We start from the raw sequence: 23,170 nt of genomic DNA on the forward strand, positions 1-23,170 counted from the left end.
CTTTATGTTCATAACCTATTTCTCTGTTTCTCCAGGATGAACTTTTTGCCCATTTCTTATCCAATCATTCTGCCTCTAGAAACTGCTTAGGATGGGAGGAAACAGATTCTCCCTGCTCTTCTTTTCTTTCATAGTTCTATATTTATCACCTAGTGAGTCTCTCCTCAACAAGCTGAGTCATTTTCCCTGGAGCACATAGGTAAATAATAATGTTGATTTAATTATACCCTTCCTCAAGAAATACAAGCTACACACATTCTATTTTTTCTGATCAGTTATTTCCACTTGGATGGCCTTCAAAGAATTCCGGTCTCTCACGGTAAGGGGTAATGTGCACCCAAAGATGCCTGTAAGAATGCTATTTTGATTTTCGATAAACATTTGAAAATATTAAAGATTTTAAAGTTGTGACTCAAACGCAGATTTCATCTTTAATTTATGAAAATATATTATAAACTATTCAAATAGTCAGACTCATTTCAAACCTATCTTGAAAATGTGTAAATAGCTCTATTGGCTTCAGTGGGATTATTTACATGCTTAAAAATACTCACATGTATGTTGGCAGAATCAGACCCCACTGGTGCACAGCACTGAATCTTTAAGCAGCATTGAGCCTTAAATCCCAGTGGACAGTTTGGTGTGCTGTGCAATGATTAGTAGCACTTAAAGGAAAAGGCAAATGAGAGAAAAGGGATGAGAGATTAATGTAAAGGAAAGAAGGTGGTAAAGATAGTGAATTGAGATGGAGACAACAGACGAAGAGAAAAATAATACCTTGCTCTTGCTTTTCATCTATAGGTATCTAAGTGCTTTACTACAAAGGCCATTATCACCATCTTACAGATGGCTAAACTGAGTCCCAGGAAGATGAGGTGACTTGTCCAAGGTCACCCAAAAATGGATGCACAAAAGGAAAAGTTTTATGAAGGAAAATCTAAAGGGTAATGTCTTTTTTTGATGAAAAATTGGTTAAAGGAAACAAGGTCATAGCAAGTGGCCTTTTCTCTGAATGGAGAGGACATAATAGTTAGTCGTGATCTGTTGATGTTGGGGCCTACACGTTTAAACGTGTTTATATTAATTACATGCAAACCCCCTAAATTAAGTATATTAATATTACAATGTAGAGCAAAGATTAGGTAATGTCACATTTACAGTTGCTCCGGCAACCTTAATTCTGCTCCCTTGTATAACCTCTCCCCAGGGTACCAACACTCAGAGTGAAACACGCCATGTAGCCCAGTGTCTGTGGTATGGGGCTAGATGGCATGTGTGTGTTGGTGCCCTGGGGAGAGGTTAGCAAGCTGTGCACTCATCCCCTGGAGGGGTCAGAGTGTCCTGCTGTAGGTATCAGGCCCTGTACTGGTGCTGTAAGGGAAGTGTCACACTGAACCTGGCACTCTGGTGGGGAAGGCAAGGTGAGTCACATTGGGCATTGCTGCCTGGGGGTGTCACGCTGCACTTTGATGCCAGGGGTGGGAAGGTGTCACACTGTGCTGCTCTGATGCCAGGGTTGGATGTGTATCACATTGTGACGGGGGTGTCACACCGTGCTCTGGTGCTATGGGCAGGGGGTGTCACATTGTGCTCTGATACCAGGGGTGGGGGGAATCACACTGTCCCCCTCCCCCCAGGGGCGTGCAGAGACATGCCAGCAGCTGTTCGCTTTCGGGAGTGGCATGGGGCTATGACAGGCAGGCAGGAAGCCTGCCTGAGCCCTGCTGTGCTGCTGGCTGGGAGCCACCTGTAGTAAGTGCCTCCCGGCCGGAGTCTACACCTTGCACACCTCCTGCACACTAATCCCCTGCCCCAGGTCAGAATCCACTCCTGCACAAAACTCCCTCCCAGAGCCCTCACCCTCTCTGGCACCCCAACACTGCCCCAGCCTCGAGCCCCCTCCTGCACTCAAACTCCCTCCCGAAAGAAACTAATATAACGGCTGTTCTAAGGTAAGAAGTAGGCTATTTTGAATTAACCTAACTATATTCTACATGTTTTAAGACTGAAATGTAACCACAGAACCGCTTGATGTTAATTAAAAGGTGAGTTTAGTATAGCATTAATAACCTCAGTGCCATAATTGTGATCATTTTGTTTTAAATTAGGAAAAAGACTTGTACAAAGGGCCTCACAAAATCTAATAGCCGCAGCCACACAGGAGAGTTAGGGAGATGAGGATGTCACACTGTGCTCTGGGACCAGGGGTGGAGTTGTCACACTGTGATGGGGGGTGTCACACCGTGCTCTGGTGCCAGAGGTGTCACACTGTGACTGATGGGGGGTGTCACACTGTGATGGGGGTGTCACAGCGTGCTGTGGTGCCAGGGGTGGGGATGTCACACTGTGACTAAAGAGAAGTGTCGCACTGTGCTTTGGTGACAGGGGGTTTCACACTGTGCTCTGGTTCCAGGGGTGTCACACTGTGACTGATGGGGGTGTCACGCTGTGCTCTGGTGCCAGAGCTGTCACACTGTGACTGAGAGGGGGTTTTACACTGTGCTTGGGTGCCAGGGGTGTCACTCTGTGACTAATGGGGGGGTGTCACACTGAACTCTGGTGCCAGGGGTGGGGATGTCACACTGTGACTAAAGAGAAGTGTCACACTGTGCTCTGGTGATGGGGGGTGTGTCACACTGTGCTCTGATGTCAGGGGTGTCACACCGTGACTGATGGGGGTGTGTCACACTGTGTTCTAGTGTCAGGGGTGTCACACTGTGATGAGGGTGTCACACCGTGCTCTGGTGTCAGGGGTGTCACACTGTGACTGATGGGTAGTGTCACACTGTGCTCTGGTGTCAGGGGTGTCACACTGTGATGAGGGTGTCACACCGTGCTGTGGTGTCAGGGGTGTCACACTGTGACTGACGGTGTGTCACACTGCACTCTGGTGTCAGGAGTGTCACACTGTGACTGATGGGGTATGTCACACCGCGCTCTGGTGTCAGGGGTGTCACACTATGACTGACAGGGTGTGTCACACTGTGCTCTGGTGTCAGGGGTGTCACACTGTGATGAGGGTGTCACACCGTGCTCTGGTGTCAGGGGTGTCACACTGTGACTGACGGGTTGTGTCACACCATGCTCTGGTGCCAGGGGTGTCACACTGTGATGAAGGTGTCACACTGTGCTCTGGTGTCAGAGGTGTCACACTGTGACTGACGGGGTGTCACACTGTGCTCTGGTGTCAGGAGTGTCACACTGTGACTGACGGGGTGTGTCACACCATGCTCTGGTGTCAGGGGTGTCACACTGTGATGAGGGTCTCACACTGTGCTGTGGTGTCAGGGGTGTCACACTGTGACTGACGGTGTGTCACACTGTGCTCTGGTGTCAGGGGTGTCACACTGTGACTGACGGGGTGTCACACCGCGCTCTGGTGTCAGGGGTGTCGCACTGTGACTGACGGGGTGTGTCACACCGCGCTCTGGTGTCAGGGGTGTCACACTGTGACTGACGGGGTGTGTCACACCGCGCTCTGGTGTCAGGGGTGTCACACTGTGACTGACGGTGTGTCACTCCGTGCTGTGGTGTCAGGGGTGTCACACTGTGACTGACGGGGTGTCACACCGTGCTGTGGTGTCAGGAGTGCCACACTGTGACTGACGCGGTGTCACACCGTGCTGTGGTGTCAGGAGTGTCACACTGTGACTGACGGGGTGTGTCACACCGCGCTCTGGTGTCAGGGGTGTCACACTGTGACTGACGGGGTGTGTCACACCGCGCTCTGGTGTCAGGGGTGTCACACTGTGACTGACGGGGTGTCACACCGTGCTCTGGTGTCAGGGGTGTCACACTGTGACTGACGGGGTGTGTCACACCGCGCTCTGGTGTCAGGGGTGTCACACTGTGACTGACGGGGTGTCACACCGTGCTCTGGTGTCAGGGGTGTCACACTGTGACTGACGGGGTGTCACACCGTGCTCTGGTGTCAGGGGTGTCACACTGTGACTGACGGTGTGTCACACCGCTCTCTGGTGTCAGGGGTGTCACACTGTGACTGACGGGGTGTCACACCGCTCTCTGGTGTCAGGGGTGTCACACTGTGACTGACGGGGTGTCACACCGTGCTGTGGTGTCAGGGGTGTCACACTGTGACTGACGGTGTGTCACACCGTGCTCTGGTGTCAGGGGTGTCACACTGTGACTGACGGTGTGTCAGACCGTGCTCTGGTGTCAGGGGTGTCACACTGTGACTGACGGGGTGTCACACCATGCTCTGGTGTCAGGGGTGTCACACTGTGACTGATGGGGTGTCACACTGTGCTCTGGTGTCAGGGGTGTCACACTCTGACTGACGGGGTGTCACACCGTGCTCTGGTGTCAGGGGTGTCACACTGTGACTGACGGTGTGTCACTCCGTGCTGTGGTGTCAGGGGTGTCACACTGTAACTGACGGGGTGTCACACCGTGCTGTGGTGTCAGGAGTGCCACACTGTGACTGACGGGGTGTCACACCGTGCTGTGGTGTCAGGAGTGCCACACTGTGACTGACGGGGTGTCACACTGTGCTGTGGTGTCAGGGGTGTCACACTGTGACTGACGGGGTGTCACACCATGCTCTGGTGTTAGGGGTGTCGCACTGTGACTGACGGGGTGTCACACCGCGCTCTGGTGTCAGGGGTGTCACACTGTGATGAGGGTGTCACACTGTGCTGTGGTGTCAGGGGTGTCACACTGTGACTGACGGTGTGTCACACTGTGCTCTGGTGTCAGGGGTGTCACACTGTGACTGACGGGGTGTCACACCGTGCTGTGGTGTCAGGGGTGTCACACCGCTCTCTGGTGTCAGGGGTGTCACACTGTGACTGACGGGGTGTGTCACACCGCGCTCTGGTGTCAGGGGTGTCACACTGTGACTGACGGGGTGTCACACCGTGCTGTGGTGTCAGGGGTGTCACACCGCTCTCTGGTGTCAGGGGTGTCACACTGTGACTGATGGGGTGTGTCACACCGCGCTCTGGTGTCAGGGGTGTCACACCGCGCTCTGGTGTCAGGGGTGTCACACTGTGACTGACGGGGTGTCACACCGCGCTCTGGTGTCAGGGGTGTCACACTGTGATGAGGGTGTCACACTGTGCTCTGGTGTCAGGGGTGTCACACTGTGACTGACGGGGTGTCACACCGCGCTCTGGTGCCGGGGTGGGAAGTCTCAGGCTGCGTGCTGGGGCCGTAGGAAGGAGCAGCAGGTGCGCTCCGCTCCGCCAGGGGCCGCTGAGCCTCACAGCGCGGCGCCTGGGGCGGGGCGTCGGGACCTGGGGGCGGTGGCTCCCGGCGGCCCGTAAAGGGGAGATGGGGGCGGGGCCCACTAAGTGTCGCCGCCGCTCGGTCCCTCCTCCCCGCGCAGGTAACGTCTCCCTGGGGACGCGCCTGCTTTGCGAGGCCCGGCCCGGCCACTCCCCCGGGTCCTGCTGCTCTCAGGGCGGGGAACCTCCCCGGTGAGGGAGCGTGGGGACCCTGGTGTTCCCTAGCCCGGGGTGGGGCCGCCCCTCAGCGCTGGGGCTCTCGCACTGCCCCTTACCTCAGCCCGCCCCCTGCTGCTGGCCCCGCCGCTTCCGCTCCTGGAAGGAGGTGTCAGGCCCCGGCCGGGCGGAGATAAGCTGCGGTAGTTGCTGCAGCTGCTTTGGCTCCTCGGAGGGCCCCGGCAGCGCAGGAAAACAAGGCTGCGCACAGCGGTGCTTCTGTGCGGCCAAACGTTCCCCTGCCAGCGCGGCTGCGGCGTCTCCGCGGGCGGTGCCGGTGTGCCCCGGGCATTGGCGGCCGGCGGTGCCGCTGGGTCGGGGGAGGTTCCATGTGATTAGAGCAGTGGGGGGCTGGCAGGGGGTCACCTGGGTCCGCCGCTGCGCTGAGGCAGGCCAAGTGCTTGTCCAGTCTCTCCTTAAAATCCCCCCTTTGAAGGGGAGCCACAGCCCCCTCTTCCCGAGTTTACCCGTCTTCCTAGTTACAAAGAGTTTTCTACGAGCTAATTTCCATCTCCCTTGCTGCAAATTAAGCATGTTGCTTTTTGTCCTGCCTTCAGAAGGCCTGGAAAACGCTTGCTGGGCTCTTCTCTTTGGGTTTGAAGATCGTGAGTAGGTTTCCCTCACTCAGTTGTCTCTTCTCAAGATCAAATATGTCCAGTTTTTTTAAACCTTTTCCCATAGGTGAGGTGTTTTTGTTTGTTTTAATTCTTATAATTTTCGTTGCTCTCCTCTGGACTCTCTCTCCCGTGTGTCCACATTTTCCCTGAAGTGTGGCACCCAGAATTGACACAGGACTCCAGCAAAGGCCTCAGGAGTGCACAGTAGATACCATTGGGGCCCTGTACTATCCTGTGAGGGGAGGCTGCTGACAAACTATGAAGGAGGGGCATGCACTTGTCCCCATCCCGCTCCAGTTAGCACATACTGCCTCTGCCCGTGCCCATGCTGCCTTGCAGGCGCGTGCCCTGCTGACAACGTGTTGTCTGCACTAGTGCTGCCTTTCTGTTCCTGCCACAGATGGAGCTGTTAGCAATAATGGGATTTTTTTCCAGGGGGGGAATGGCCAGTGTTAAATAGCTCTAGAGTCTAACATTCCTAGATGGAGTCTAGTAGGAGTTTCTGAAAACTATTATAATACATTTATCTATTACAGCTTGTACTTTACATGTGTGTGTAGGTGTAAACTGTGATTAGACTATTTTATGCATGGCTGTATTGTGGGCAGAGCCAGAGAGGCACAGTTATTAGCAGGGCAGGATATAACATGTTGGTGCTAGCATGAGATTAAGAAATAGGAAATATAAACCTTACAGGAAGACTTTAGGGAAATTGGCTTATTAGGCCAGATTCTGATTGTTCCTGTAGATACAGAAGTTAGACCACTATAAAAGTGAAGTGAGAGAAATCAGAATCTGGTGTATTGTTGTAGGAACTTTTTACACATGAAAAGCCATATTTTCTTGGAAATTGAAGTCTTGTATTTGTGTCACACAGGCAACAACTAAACTAGGAGCTTAGGGTGTGATTCCCAGCTCTCACAAACATATGCGCACTAGCTGTCTTGGAGCGAGTTGCCCTAAATATAGTAATGTAGCTGTAGTAGCATGGCCAGCAGTAATGCAGAATAACCATACTCAGTACATACTGCCAGGGTTCCAGCAGGTTTGCACTTAGCTCAACTAGCCTGTGTCACCACTGCCAGTGCTACTGGGTGCTAGCTCAATGGTGTGTATGTCTACAAGAGTTGGGAATCACATCTCTACCTCATAGTGTAGACAAAGCCACAGTAATAGTGATAGCCTGCTGTTGTGTACCCTTACCTGAACCAGTACCCCAGAGTGGTGTTAGTGCTGTGCTGCACTACTTGCTAGAGTTGCTTTGCTTCACTTTTGCTATTTTTAATACACAGTTCAGCCAACATTACCATTTTTGATCAGATGACATAAGAAACAATGTGGGGTTTTTTACATTGGGATAAATTAAGCTTGTGAGCAGTCTTGAGGTAAAAACACAGTAAAGACAAGGCAGCGTAGTTTTACTGTGAGTTAAGGTAGGCAAAGTAAGCAGTACAATTTTACCACGTGGTCAGCGGTGGGTGGGTGGAGATTAAAATGCCCTGTGTTTTTACCTTGGGACCATTCACATGCATTACTTAACCTGAGGTAAAAACCCACTTTTTTTAGTGAAGACAAAGCATAGGGATATTAAAGCTGGTGTTCTAGCCACATTCCAGTATAGACAACTACATTCTGTTTAGGTAAACCACCCCTGAAGCTACCTTTCCTATGCCAGTCTTGCAATTTCACTTAAATGCATCATGATTAATATCTGTTTTAGTAAGAAAAGCAAAAAACAATGAATTTTGTTTTGTCAAATATGTAATAAACATTTGGCATCTGTTGAAGAGACATTAGTATTTTAAAACTAACATTTCAGGAAGAGGAAATGAAATTTTTCCTAAACATTTTCTCACTTCAACCATTAGCCAGAAAACGTGCAAGTTGAAATATTTGCATTAAAAGTGTACTTTTAAACATGTTTCAGAATTAAGGCCTTGATTTTACAATTGATTGCATGTGGGAGCACCCCTGTAGGGAGCCTCACTGAATTCAGTGGGGCTCTGTACAGCCTTCTGAAAACTCATATTTTTTTCCCAGGGTAGCAGGGATTTCTATTTTTATTTTTATTTTAAAAAAAGGGAGATAGGGGATAGGGAGTACTGTGAACTACTTAATCAATGCTAAGCCCAGCTCTGCACATGCAGAGTGACAACATGAGTGCAGCTTTGTTAGGAGTGTCCAGTGTTTGTACTTTAAAATATTTTAATTCTGCAAATTGTGATACTAAAAGCGAAGCAGGAGGAACAGCTTTTGAAGTATCTCTTTAAATCTAAGCACACATTTGAAATATAAAATACTTTATGTAAGCATATATGTTTTTCTTCTTTGAAACTTTGTTTCAAAGGTTGTTAATGTTTCAGTGATTAGGGAAATAATTAAAACTTAATCTTGTATTCCAGTTCTTTCTCTAATGTACAGAGACACTATTTACTCTTGTCAAAAATGAAACTCTGCTGATTTTAATAAAGAAAAAATGCCAGGTAGAAATATTGCCTTTGCAAATGATCTGCTTAAGGAGAGCCTTGTTAACTAACCTTGTAATCAATACATCTTTCTTTCTATTTGCATCTGTACACTAACAAATCATTCTGTGACCTGTCATGTTCTTCTACCTTTACTACTTCATTGACATGGGATTAAGAGCTAATTTAAATAGGGCTACAACTGGTATGTTTGGGGGTGGGAGTTTAGCTGTATTATAAAAAGCAGAAAATTGGATCAGGCTTATCTCTTTATTTTACAAATTAAAGGTAAGTGGTGAAAATTTAGGTCTTGCAAATTGTTTTGCCAAACACCTGAAACATGCATTTTAGAAATCAAGTGCTGTATGTTCTCCTTGGTATAAAGCTTATTGAAAAATGGTAGTTAAATCAAAGTTAGTATGTAACTATAAATAAAATACTGGACAAGGTCTTTAAATGTGAGCCTGTCATTCCTTTTTTATGGAGAGAAACTAATGGGTTAAATATGTGGGCTGGCTGAATTAGCACTGTCCAATAAATTCGAACTCTGCCTATGACTGACAATAGGAGCTTTGAGAGGCTGGATCAGATTAGTCTGATCCTTCCTGCTTTGTTGAGACTGGGAAGCCATTTTGGGATTCTGCCGTGTGGAATAGAAAATAATGTGCTGTCAACTTGCAAACTTGCCTTGAATTATTTTGTCTGGGATTGCTGGACCTTGGAACAGAATGCTGAAGCATATACTCATTCTAAATATGTGAAACGGATGACTCAGGATTTTGGATATATAGGTTTGATGCCATGCATTTGCTGTTTTTTTGTTAAAATGTAATATAAATTGATAGATCTTGGAGCTTTAGCTAGGCAAACTGTAAATTAGAGTTTTGTTTTGAAACTGCTTAAACATCTAATTCTAGTGAGCCTTCAGTAGACCACTGTACCTCTTTAAATGAAGAGGCCTGGTTAGATTCATGTGCAGCAAATTCTGCTTGAGTTTTTAATCACTGTCTAATCTGAAGGTTCCCAGTCTGTAAAATGACTCAATGCACTTTAGCTATGACATGTTTTAGATTCTCTGTGTGTATAAACAATGAGAAGACATGTTTGTTGCATCAGTACAACTGAATTCGTAGCTATTTTCTTTTCAGTTTTCATTTTATATAAACAGCATTTCTATCTATTTAACAGACCTGGTTTTAAGAAGTAGTGTTACAGTTTGGCAACTGTTGAGTGCATTATAGTTCAAATTTTTACATTTACAAGATAAAGTCTAATTTAAGATATTAATGTTCTGAGTGTTCTCAGAGCCTTTTTTAAAAGAAACAATATATAAACATCCTTCTTAAAAAGTTCTTATCTTGATGAACAAATATTTTGTATTGTGTGTTTAATATTTGTTTGAAGCTCTTTGCTTTTCAGCCTGTTTTAAGTGGTAGTTTTGGGGATATGTGGGGAAGACATTGCAAAAATTAAAGATACACTCCATGGAAGTAAATACAAAGTTAATTTGATCACTTATATAGGAATTTCAGATGGCTAGATTCCTACTCACTAAATAGGACAATATTAATATTAAATGCTTATTGTGAACAATAGCAGAGTTTCAACTTAGAAATTATAAGTAGAAACGGTTACTAGGAATTGTTACATCTTTTAATATTTATAGTAGTGAAATGAGAGCCCATGGTCTAGCAAAGCTTATTCGGAGTTTATGGTAGTAGCATGTTTTCTATATGAATAACTTAAATTAGTTTGTCTGCCTTCAAGTGTAGAGTTAAAATAGCAGATTCTGTTGACAGTAATGCTGTCAAATCTTATTCTGTGAATTCTTGGTAATCTCAAAAGTGAGACCCATTTTCTTACCAAATCTAATTTCCCATTTGTAATGCATCAATAAGGGTTTGCTCTTACAAGGCAGCTAGCCTTGTATTTTGCTGCTAGCATTTGTCCAATGTCTTTTTCCAATGAAGATTTTTTTTCCCCCACTCCTTAATGTTAGAGAGGAAGGATGGTCAGGTGGTTAAGATATTAGCCTGGGAATTGGGAGACATGAGTTCAGTTCCCTGCTTCAATGCAGACTTCTTGTGTGACCTTGGGAAACTTGCTTAATTTCTGTGCCTCAGCTTCCCATCTGTAAAATGGGGTGTTTGAGGATAAAACACTAAGAAAAGATTGAAGCACTCAGACATTTATTGTGAAGGAGGCCACATAGGTACGTGAATCACATAAGTCACAAATGACTGTAAGTTTAGGCTCATGCTAGTCCCTGTTACAGTAAGTGCACTGTGAATGCAAGGTGGCATGCGCTTGTTATGACAGATATGTGCTAAAAAGCCAGTACCTATGGGCCTTGTCACCTTTATTAGAGGAGGGGGTAAAAAAGTCAAGAGGTGAAATCCTGGACCTGTTGAAGTCAATGGCAAAACTCTTATGGCTTCATTGGGGACAGTTCACTGAATATGTCTATGGTTTTGAAGCTAGGGAAAACGAGAGTTATAGTTCCCCTTTGGGAAGAGAGGCCTCTTAGGACAAGGCAGTGGGTAAGGAGCATGGTTCTTTAATCATGCTGCTGGTCTGACAGCTTTGGATTTGCCCACATCTGCGGCCATCTGTACAGAAGTGAGGTCCCTTTGCAGAGTTTCCAGAACTCCATCTCCTCCCTAGCTAACTCAAGGGTTGTGTTATCATTTGTTGTCATAGCACCCTCAGGGCTCATTGCACCACCAACTCTATTGGTTTGCCATGAGATGATGCCACTTCAGAAGATTATCTCCTCTCCCTCAAAACCAGCACATTTCCAACTGTGTCCAAGAGGAGCTAGGGTGTTGCACTATGAGATTGATGTGTAATAACAGAAGTGGTGTGTGGAAACTATGCAATGTCTGCTTGCTGCCTATTTGGCTGAAAGTCATACTTTGGTTTCTTACTTTCCTGTACTCTAAGTTACCTCACAAACCTAGTTTGGATCTGTTTGGTCTTTTTGTAAATAAGTTGTTTGTTCTTATAACCTATGGAACTCATTGCCAGGGGATGTTACGAATGCAAAAACTATAACTGGAGGATAGGTCCATCACTGGCTGTTAGCCAAGATGCTCAGGGATGCAACCCTATGCTTTGGTTTTCCCTAAGCTTCTGACTGCTAGAAGCTGTGACTGGATGACGGGTTGAATCACTAGGTAATTATCTTGCTTTATTCATTCCCTCTGAAGCATCTGGCCTTGGCTGCTGTCAGAAGACAGGATATGGGCTAGATGGATCATTGGTCACTGGAACACAGTGGCCTTATGTTCTTTCACTCTTCTCCATCCCTTTCCACCATTCTATGTAGAAGTTATATGGATTCTTCTAACAGACTTTTCAAGAGAGAAGGAGGGACAATAGAGGCAGAGAAAGTCAGATCTTGGGCCTACTAAACTTGACAATATTCATTTAAACACTAAGTATTGTGAAAAGCTTATACTTTGTGTCTGTTGTATTCCCTCATGACGCATCAACTTGAAGTCTAGCCAGAATAAATAGTTAAAAGTAGGTTATTTTGTCAGTTTTTGGGGCCTCCTTTATTAAAATGCTTGTTTTTTGCTCCTGTTACTTTGTGAAAGATTCACCTGTACCCAGGGAATTGACTGTGTATTTGACAGCACTTTACTATATAAAGTGAAGAAACTGGAAAAACAGAACATTTCCCCCTAATCTTTCAATTACAGTAGTTCTAAGTGCTGCTCCTAACAATAGTGGGTAAAACGTCTTCAGAGGCATGGGCCAATATTTTCAAAAATTGTTGTCTAACATTAGGCTTTTAAAGTAATTACCTGATTTTTTTTTTCAAAATTATTTCTGTGTGCTTGGCACTCCTGAAAATTAAATCACTCCATATTTTGGTACCTAAATCAGTTAAGTTTCTAACTTTAGGTATTCACTTTTGAAAACCATAGCTGTGACTTTTATACTATAGCTTGTAAGCAAAAGAATCCTCTTAAAGTTCTGTTAAATATAGTCAGCCATTAGAACTGCTTTGTACTTGCTGCTAATTTTTGAAAACATTTCAGATAGAGGTGTACCTCATTTCTGAATCCCCCTGTTGTTGGACTAACATTCTAAACTTCATTTTGAACTCAACAAACTAAGCTAAGTTGATAGACTTTTTTTTTCTGCTGTTACCAGGCAGTGAATCTGTGATTGTGCTAGTGATTCGATTGCCCTGTGGTAACATGAGAACCAAAGGCCAGATGACCTTAGTGTACATGCATTAACTTTTTTTTAATTAGCAGAAATATAAAGGAATACAATTCAGTAGTGATGATCTTTCCCAAAGTGTCTGTCTTCTCTCAGAACTTTTTTAAAGGGATCAGAAATTATCTAAATTCTAGCTATTTAATTTTGTTTAAAAACCTGGAAAGGGGAAACTGAGTGGGCGGAGGTGCAGGAGAAAGGAAATCTAATAGATGTTACTAGGGGTGACAGACAGGGGGAGAGGACTTTCAAAGAAGGGAGCTTGCCACCCACGTCCTATTTGTTTTAAAATCTGTCCCCTGTAGTCTAGCATTCTAGGTGGAGGGACACTTGTGGGTGTCAGATGCATGAAATCAACTGAGCTGCCAGGTCAAAATGTGATTTGTTGATGAAGTGCTCTTTGCAAAGTACCTGTACCTTTTGGTCCACATTCAGCCCCAGTGCCAAATTGCAGACAGACAAGTCAGTTGTCCACAGTTTTAAGGTCTTTCTGCAGCTCTTGTTGTTGATTCAGTACAGTACCCTTACAGTGTAAGTAGCATGTAGCTGCCTTGTTAAAGATGACCTGTGAAAAAAGGAGGAAAAATGGGATTGTTCTTTGTTGCTACTTTCTCAAAAAAGTCTTTCAGACCTTGAATGTTCTTGCATTGGAAATTCAGGTTTTGTCTGTTTTGGAAGACTGATTAGAGAGTTCCTGAAATGATATCACAAAGACTGAAAGCTGAGCAGTTGGCCGAGGAACGGATTCCTATCCAGTCTGTGTGGGGTGTCCTTGTAATTGCAGTTTAATTCCAGTGATTTACTAAATGTTGAAGAGAATGTCGGGGTAAAGATTCAATACCTATGCTTCATTTAGAGTGTGAGAACAACAATACACCTTTCTCTGAGACATCCAGCAGGCACTTCAGCAAAATCAGGGGGAGTAGACTTGATATTCTTGATTCATAGATTCTAGGATCAGAAGGGACCAATATGATCATCTAGTCCGACCCCTGCACAAAGCAGGCCACAGAACCCTACCCATCCACTTCTATAACAAACCCCTAACCTATGCCTGAGTTATTGAAATCTTCAAATTGTGGCTTGAAGACCTCAAGCTGCAGAGAATCCACCAGCAAGTGACCCGTGCCCCACGCTGCAGGGGAAGGCGAAAAACCTCCAGGGCCTCTGCCAATCTGCCCTGGAGGAAAATTCCCTCCCGACCCCAAATATGGCGATCAGCTAAACCCTGAGCATGTGGGCAAGACTCACCAGCCAGCACTCAGAAAAGAATTCTCTGCAGTAACTCAGATCCCATCCCATCCAACATCCCATCACCAACCACTGGGCATACTTATCTGGCGATAATCAAAGATCAATTGCCAAAATTAGGCTCTCCCATCATACCATCCCTTCCATAAACTTATCAAGCTTAACTTAGGTACACATTTTTTTTGAGGGGGTGGTGTGGGAAATGTTTCAGGCATTCTTTATACATAAAAAAGCAAAGGAAAGCACAACTCCAATTTTAGAAAAGTTTTTATGCAGAGATTTATCTCTAGCTACAATGAATAGTAAATAAAGAACACTCCAACACCCAACATTGCAGGTATTAACTTCAAAAATCTAGCTGATGAGACTGTATAGAATTTAACCCTTAGACAATGTCCCTTTCTACTCATCCAAAACAAAGTAACAGCTGAGCAGAAGTACATCTCATGGTTGTAACATGGTTTGATTTATCTGCACAGAGTGGATTAAAATGTCCTAATTTGCTTCAGCCAAAAGAGCTTCCCTTAGTAAAGGGACAGAACCAACTTAATCATTTGTCTCTTTTATATCATATAGCTAATAAAACTACTAAGGTTGAGACTGTTCACATTTGATGAAACTTTGTATAAAGTCAGTCTTCTCTGCCGTTTCACTAGATCCTTCAGTGGTTCTCAATCTTTCTAGACTACTGTACCCCTTTCAAGAGTCTGATTTGTCTTCCGTACCCAAGTTTCACCTCACTTAAAAACTACTTGCTTACAAAATCAGACATAAAAATCCAAAAGTGTTACAGCCACACTATTACTGTAAAATGGCTTACTTTCTAATTTTTACCATATAATTATAAAATAAACAGATTGGAATATAAATACTGTACTTACATTTCAGTGTATAGTACATAAAGCAGTGTAAAACAAGCCATTGTATGAAATTTTAGTTTGTACTGTCTTCGATAGTGCTTTTTATGTAGCCTGTTGTAAAATTAAACAAAAATATAGATGAGTTGACGTACCCCTTGGAAAACTGCTGCATATCCCCAAGGGTATGCACACCCCTGGTTGAGAATCATTGGGGCAAACCACCTTTTAAAATAAGCAAATACTGTTCTAAAACTGAAAAATTGGCAGGGGAACTCAAGGGCCAATATAGTATCTGAAGCTACTATTTACCCATATCTTGAGAATGAGTAAATTTGAAGCTAACTAGGCTCTCTTGTTCTGCATGGAGGGAGCCTAAGGCAGCCTGCCTCCAGTTTTCTAAAACGGGCTCTGTTTTGTTATTTGAAACCTGACTATAGCTGGCAGCGTAACAATAGAAGATGAGTGGTTCTCTGCCCTGCCCCCTTCTTTCATTTCCTCATTCTTCCAAAAGTTGGTCCATTAAAAGATATTAGCTCACCCACCTTGTCTTTCTGATATAGCCGTGTTGATCCCAGGATAACAATACTGCATAGTCCTTCCTCTAGCAATATCAGTAGGGGATGGGGAAAGAGTTTTCTTCTGACTACAGTTACTAGCATACATAATACTTCCTGTCGATGCTTGTTGTTGAGTTACAAGGCTGCACTCTTAACTCTGGAGACTCAATATTATTACAGATTCTAGTTTCTTGCAGGCTTGTGAATTGAAGAATGAGTCCAGATCTAAATCTGAGCTTTCCTCACTCCGTACACTAAATGTATTGTACGGTGGTATTCTGCCATATTATTTATTACATAGGTTGTGATCCTGCAGCTTTGTAGCATCAGGCATACTGCTGGCACTTCACGTTGCATGGCCCCACAGACACTTCTGTATGCTTTTTTTATTTATAAAACATGTCAGGGTGGATTGATTTTAAATCCTGATTTAAATCACCAAGTGGAAAGCCTCCATTTAAATTACTGATTTTAATCAACTTTTCTGTTTGTATTTGTTACTTTCTAAAGAAAGGTGAATTCTCATTGGTTGATACAACTATTAAATTGTTGATTTACAACTAAATAGAACCTTTGCGCTAGATTTAGTACATCTTTTTGCTACCTGGGAGGGTACACTTTTTAATAATATACATTTATGTGAGCAATTGCATAGCTTAATATTCAGATTCTTATTAATTTTATATCTGAGTATGTTAGAAAATGGTGAATGATCTATTGCTTATTTACTGGATCGTTTCTTTTTGCTTATGACTTGTCAAGCATATAAAATTTATTTTTATTGAACAAAACAACCTTTAGATGTTTTGGATACATACATTTCTGTTTTCAAAACATGTTTCACATTTACATCTAAGTGACTTTAATAAAGTAACAGAGGGATTAACAAGTCAGTGAATTAAACTGATTATTTTATCAGTCTGGGAAAAATTTCAAATATGCCTGAGTGAAAGTGATTGGAGCTTAAGTTCATACCCACCTCATTTTCCAGAGACTTAGGCAACAGTCTTCTCAGTTGCTTAGGCTGTCCTTCAAACTTTTAAAGCTAGATCTCAACCTGTCTCATCATTTTTTATTCATAGAGTAGAAAAGGGGAGACAAGTTTTCCTGTGTTTTTTTTCCCCCAACTCTCAGTTGATTTCTCAACTTTGAATGAAATGAAGAAAATATTCTTTCTGTGCCTGCAGAAGAGGCTGCTGCTGTTAAAAGCTGCACTTACTCTGTTTCCAGGTACTTAGCTAGTGACTTCTGTCAGTTCAGTGGTGTAACTTCAGGCATAGTTTATCTCTAGCCCTGAAATGTATTATGGTTGGCATGATTGATGGGTGATGATTATATGTCCAGTTCATTGCTAAAGATGCTGCTGCTGCTGCTGTTAGGCATCTACCCTGGTACTTCAGTGTTAGAATATTGGCAAGAAAATGAGGTGGATTCATCTTCTTTTACTGCTGCAATTTAAACTTTGTTGTTGGGTATTTCTCTCTTCAATGTCTCTTGAAATTCTTTTCAGATTTAAACATCAGCAACACAGTAACAATCTTTTCTGCAGTTTGTCCAAGGCTATGGAAATGGATTTTTGTATACTCAGCATATCTTCTGCTTTTCATACACTAGCATAGTAAAAAATGGCAAGTAATCCATAAGAATGGGCAAAAATAAGTTTACTAACTGGTTGATTCAGAGTGTTCAGATGTGTCCACATCATCTTCAGTCATTGCCTTCTGAGGAGCATTTTTCATAATGTTTCATTCTGACAGTCAGGCCTTGCATCTTGGTTGCACTGTTTGCAATTAGCCCATATTCATTTTTTTTAACCCAGAGGTACAGGAATGTCTTGAAAATAAAAATTCCCAAATAGGGTCTTTTTTATGACCTGCGACCATGGCAGGTTTTTTCCCCTCCAGGTCCCAGGTGTAGAAATCAGAACTAGAGTTTGTACTTGGAAGAATATTGTTCTTTCTTCTACACTGCTCTTCTTTGACATCAGTGTTGTTCCTTTCTGGCTGCACACTCAGCTCCTTCTCCCTTGTTATATAACAAAAGAAAAACAAGAGAACTAACCGTCCAAGACTTCTGCTCTCATACTCCATGTGCCTTTTGAACCTGCAGTATTTTTTTTTTTTAATTTAGGGACAGAGAGAGGCAGTTGAGAAACCAATGGATTAGTTTGTTTGTATCTCTGTCTGCTTACATAGAGCAAGGCATTTACTTGAAGTGCCCATAAACCATCCAGAAGCAAGGGCAGGTAGGTAGAGGGCAGATCAGTGTTTCTCCAGGAGCTGGAGAATAATTTTTTCTTGCTGGGTGGAGTCACAAATATTCATAGCTTGAGAACTAAGCCAGTCAGAGCTCAGGCAGTGAGAAACAATAAAGCAGGAGTAGGAAGCCATCCAGGTGGGCTCATGGATGATTCTGATGAGATACGTGATGGTATCTCCTGGAGTCAGAGACTGGGTCCTAATGCCTCGGATGAGTTAGCCAGTCTCTTGCACCCAGTAGCACAACACTTTAACTCAGATTTATTGATAGATGCTCATGGAGTCAGTATATATTTTTTTTATTTAAATGTTTTAAGAGATAATAAATTTAGGCCTTAATATATTTTGCATTACATTCGGATTCCATTTTAAAGAGGTTTATTTTTTTTAAAAGAGAAACTTATAATTTAAATAAAATAAAAAAAATCTGATATTTAATATTTTTTTAATTAAAATCTGTGGGGTATTTTGTTTTAAATCCACCCATTGCATAGCCTCTGGCCACCTTTTACTAAAACTAAACAATTACATTCTATATGGTGGCTATCCTAGCCAAAATGTATGGGCCATCCTCGTTAAAAGCCAGTAGTGCTCAGTCAAAAAAATGTTCCTTATTAAAAAAAACAAACAAAAACAAACCCAGTCAGGTAAAAAGCTTGAGAAAACAGATGTGCTCAGGAACAGGAAATCTAACAAGTTTGAGGAGACTTCTCTGAAAATGCTCTCTCTTTGGTCTCCAAAGGCCAATACAGACTGCCATCGAAGTGTGGCAGCTGATTTGGACAACCAGGACAATCTGTAGGGAGATATAGGAACTAGAGACGATATCTAATCCAAGGAATTTTAGCAAAAAAACCCAAACTTGCTAGTGCTACTGCTGATTCACCTGCAGTGGTGCAACTGATGTATACATGGCTGTGATGGCTTCTGGTATCTGTTACCACCATCATTGCAATGTCCAGGACTATACTTCAAAAGCCTAGTCTTCTCTATAATTCTTGCAAAAACTGTGCCTGTATCTTTGCACCTACAATTATTTGTTGGAACAAATAGGTAGTTATCAAGCTACTAATGTGTCCCCATTTTATTTGCAGGCACAAATTTCACTTGCAAAAGGGGAGACCTGTCTGAAGTTTTGGGTCTAAGAGTTAAAATGTGCTCAGTGCTTGATTCTTTTATTCTGGTTATACTCTAATATATTCATGAGCCTGAAAGAATGTATCTAGTCAACTTACTGAAGTGTAGTGCTTGAAGAAGAGCAAAAGTTTATCTTAAAATTATTGTCATAAGCAAGAGAAGAATGTATAACATTCTTTTTGTCCACAGATAAATTATGACAAGTTTGGCAATTCTCAAAAATAAGGCATTGTAATGGAAATTTTGGCAGACTTAACTATATTGACATGAATAGCACCATTGCTGTAACAATTACCCAACATAATCCACAAATAGCATCTATTCAGTCTTGCTAGGGAGTCTTTCTAATAAGAAGGATCTTTAATGCTGTTGCTAATTCTACTTCTTTTTTTTTTTTGCATCAGATTTTATCCTTATAAAGCATGGCTTGCATCATCTTTCTTCCCCCACACCCATAGTTAGTTGTTCTGCTCTACAGTTCTCTTCGTGTTATAACATCAAATCTTCCTGGATGCCTTATTTACTAGTGTTTGGGTATTTGGCATGAATCAAAACATTATTTCCCTTCTCTTACTTCAAGACACGTACAGATTTGTATCAAATCTTTAAAAGTACTCCCTTAAAAAACCTGAACTGAAAGAAGCTCAGGAAAATGTGCCTAACACTAGCTGTGTGACTCAGATTGCTGTTGGCTCGTCTGCCTGGGTGTGTACATGAGTGTTTTTACTTGGGAGATTAGTTTAACACCAATTACAAAATACTGAACTGCCCCTCATTTTATTTGTTTATTTATTTATTTATTCTTAGAAAGTGAACTCAGAAATACTCTCCACTGTTTAGTGAATGATATTCAAAAGACTTTAAGAAAACAATTTTCCTGGATATAAAATATTTAATTTACAATAGGATTAGATGGCAAAGCATCTAATGAAAGCACTTACGAAATAGTGTGTAATTGGAGGGCTGGTTGTTGAGCTACTGAGTCTATTTTAAAGGTATTACTTCAGGTATTGTAAAATCTGTTTGTTTTTTTTAGTAGCGTAGCATTTTGGAAAGTAGTGTGGTATAATTAGAGTGATAGCAGCTTGACATATTTTATGATGGCATTCCACAGAACTCAGTAAATACCAAAAAATAGACTATCTAGGTCTACTCAGAAGGAAAACTGTTCTCAAGAGGAAACCAGTTAGGTTCATGCAGCTTTGATAAAGATATCTAGCAACAGCAGTAAAGTTTAAAAAAAAAAAAAAAAAGTGCCAACTTCGTATGTTGGAATGCAGTTCTCTGGTGTCAGAAATTTTTTTCTACTGCAGTATTTGCAACATTCCATAACACAGGCTGAACAAAGCAAGGGCTCTCTTACCTTGAATTTAAATACTTTAAAACCATTGCATCACTGTATTTTCACCTTTTTGCAGTATGATTTGAAACAATCACCATGGATTTTTCACGTCTACACATGTACACCCCACCCCAATGTGTGCCAGAGAACACTGGCTATACATATGCACTCAGGTGAGAATTTTTATTTCTTATGGATAAATTATAAACACTCCAAAATGCTGTTAATCCTAGAAGCCTTGGCTGTCATGGTAAGTAATTACTTTTTAAATATACCATAGATGTATGTATGTACATATGTATTTTTTAAAAGGGTATGTTATAGATACCAATGTCTAATCTTGTTTCCTCTCTGGAGATAAATGTACACATTAATTTGGAAAATTGTAAGTTCTGGACCAACAGGATGGTGACTAAGATAATGACTAATTATTTCTATGAATACACTGGCCTAACCCTGCACCTAGATACCGTTGTTGTCTTGTTTATAAAGTCTTTAAAAAATTCATACATGGATCTCTATATGGCTTTATTGTAGTTAATCAGAATAATTTATTTGTAAGCCTTATTAGGATAAGCACATCACTCACAAAACAAATACTTAAGGCCAAATTCTCCTGTTAGTTATAATGTGCAATTGTTGCTGACTCCAGTACATGACTGAATATGAAATTCCACCCAAAATAAACTGTTCATTAAATTTTGGCAAGACTATACTATAGCAAGAGCTATAACTCTGAATTTGGTGGGCTAGTTGTTGGTAGGGATATTAAACTGACCATTGTATAGTCCATTTTTCATTAGCTAAATCACTTTGCATTACCAAAGTTACTTTGATAGTAAAGTTCCTGCCCCATATCATCCAACTGAAAGGAGAAACTTGAATCTTCCTTAATCAAAAACCCACCTTTTAGATAACATTCAAGATTGAGTTTAAGCAGATTAAGCAGATCTGCTTTCTAAATTCAGGGAAGTATCTGAAGGATATGTAAAGAGGATGGAAGGAGCCTGTAGTAAAGTTACATATCTATTTTCCTATCAAGAAATATTTTTACTTAATGAAAGTTAGTGGAGGATATCTTTACACTTGCATTATAAACAGCAGGATTATCACTTTTGGGAGTGGGATGGGGATTTTAAAACTGAGGGGGGCACTGGGAAATTCACATGATGAACGAAGAGTTGGCAGACTTATTGTTGAAAGAATTTACTTAAAAACAATTCTGTAATCGTATACATGTTCTAGTTATATTGAAAAATACATGCATGAAATTAGAATCTTATTTCATTTCCCTCCTGATTTGAGATACTGTATTCTTAATAATCACCTTAAACCAAAAGTCTTTTTATACCTTTTTGTGTCCTCTCCATATAGCCAGATTCTTTTGAAAATAGAATTGTAACTGGGATGAGGGGGAATAAGTAGCTCTTGGTGTTATTCTAGGAAACTGAGACTGGTTTTAAGTTTATGTTGTGCAGGCCCAAGTGTCTTGGCAGAGACGCAGTAACTTAATTTTTTCTTCTAAAGAAAAACTCAGTGGCTTGATAAGCTTTTAGTCATGACCCTTTTTACCTTTTGGAGGTGTTTGATGACCTCTCCCACGATGGGTCCTGATTTATGGTCCTTACTCCAGCAAGACTCCCAGTGAAATAGATGGGGAGTCTTGCTTGAGGGAGGACCACAAGATTGATCAGGCCCTGATGAAAGGAGTGGTAGGGCAACTTTGAATATGGGAGGGTAATGAGATGCTAAAGGTAAATTGAGCATTTTACTTTTTCTATATAGGTGACAATCTTGTGAGGATGAGATTAGTTCTGTCTTTGGAGGGGATAAGGGGGCAAGTGAAACTTGTTGTGGCTGCACAGCATCCCACCTGGCTGCTTTCAGTCACGTTACATATTGTAGGTAAACTGGCTGAGGGAGGGATAAAGGCTGATAAGCTGAAGTTTTGGCAATTAATCTATTCTTGGAGGCATCAGGCAGCTTTGGTTTAAGATGTAGCAACTTTCATAATACAGAATCTTATTTCAGAGCCTATTGCAGGAAACTGTCTGCAAATGCTCTGTCTAATTGTAATTTATAATAAAATACCATCTGAAGCTTTGGCAACACTTGAAACATTAAAATAGGAGGGGAAGTTGGCATACTGAGTTCTGCATTGAAGGTCCTGAGTATAAACTTCAAAGCCTATTAGCCACTTCAAGGCACCTTGATTGAGCAGAACTTCACCATCTCAGTCTTTGCATGCTGAGGTCTTTTTATAATATATAAAGATTTCTTCGCACAAGTCTGCCATCCTTCGGTTAAGCAATGCTTGGAAAACTCTACAGAAGGGACGGTGCGCAAAACTGCTTCCTTATTAGCGTTAATTTTTAGCTTTAGTTTATTTTACAGGGTATTTGTATTCATGTTGCTTAGATTTTTTTTTTTTTTAATGCTTCTCCCTCCTCTTCCCGTTTAATGGTCTCAAGGTGCTTTACAAAGACTAACCTACCTCAGACAGGTAGCTTTTGTAACATACTCACCTCACTCCTGGGGAGAACTGAGGCAGAGGAGTTGATTTGTATATTCTGTGCAAGTTGAAAACAGGCAGTAATGTTCAGTAAAAAGTAGGGAAAATCCAGATACTACAAATCTGTCAATAGGCTCAGTTATGATTTATTAATAGGAGCCTCTATTAATACTAACAGGAATTACTACGTAATCCTAAATGTTTGCACCTGTACTGAGAAAACAGTGAAGTAGTAATTAGTATTCTATCTCTTGGGCCACAATCAAAGGAACATTTAGAGTGACGTGTCTTACACCTTTCAGCATTCCCAGCATGTAAATTGAACCTCAGATTCTCATCCCCTTGTTAATGTATAATTTACAGACTTTAGTTAGACTGACCTCCAGAATTAGCCCTGTTTGTTTCTCAAAGGCGTTGTGGTTCTTATAGTTAAGATGTGTTTCACCCTCCATATAGAAAATGGTACAAATGGTAGTGAA

The 23,170-nt window shown here is 42.2% G+C and overlaps 1 protein-coding gene across 12 annotated transcripts in view; it reads left to right on the top strand.

Moving 5' to 3' along the window:
• Positions 1 to 5,265: 5,265 nt before the first annotated feature.
• The window catches only part of SUN1 (Sad1 and UNC84 domain containing 1), a 58,578-nt gene continuing 40,673 nt past the window's right edge, over positions 5,266 to 23,170 (top strand). For 7 of the 12 annotated variants that reach the window (XM_030578140.1, XM_030578143.1, XM_030578144.1 and 4 more), the window contains exons 1-2: positions 9,155 to 9,335; positions 20,256 to 20,352. In XM_030578140.1, the coding sequence (XP_030434000.1) occupies positions 20,276 to 20,352 (77 nt within the window). In that variant the 5' untranslated portion in view covers positions 9,155 to 9,335; positions 20,256 to 20,275. Of the gene's footprint in view, positions 5,348 to 9,153; positions 9,336 to 20,255; positions 20,353 to 23,170 lie in introns of those variants that run through there. The other 5 variants (XM_030578150.1, XM_030578151.1, XM_030578141.1 and 2 more) reach the window with 4 other exon arrangements.

The sequence above is a fragment of the Gopherus evgoodei genome, chromosome 10 (genome assembly GCF_007399415.2).
Source record: "Gopherus evgoodei ecotype Sinaloan lineage chromosome 10, rGopEvg1_v1.p, whole genome shotgun sequence".
NCBI classification, from domain to species: Eukaryota; Metazoa; Chordata; order Testudines; family Testudinidae; genus Gopherus; species Gopherus evgoodei.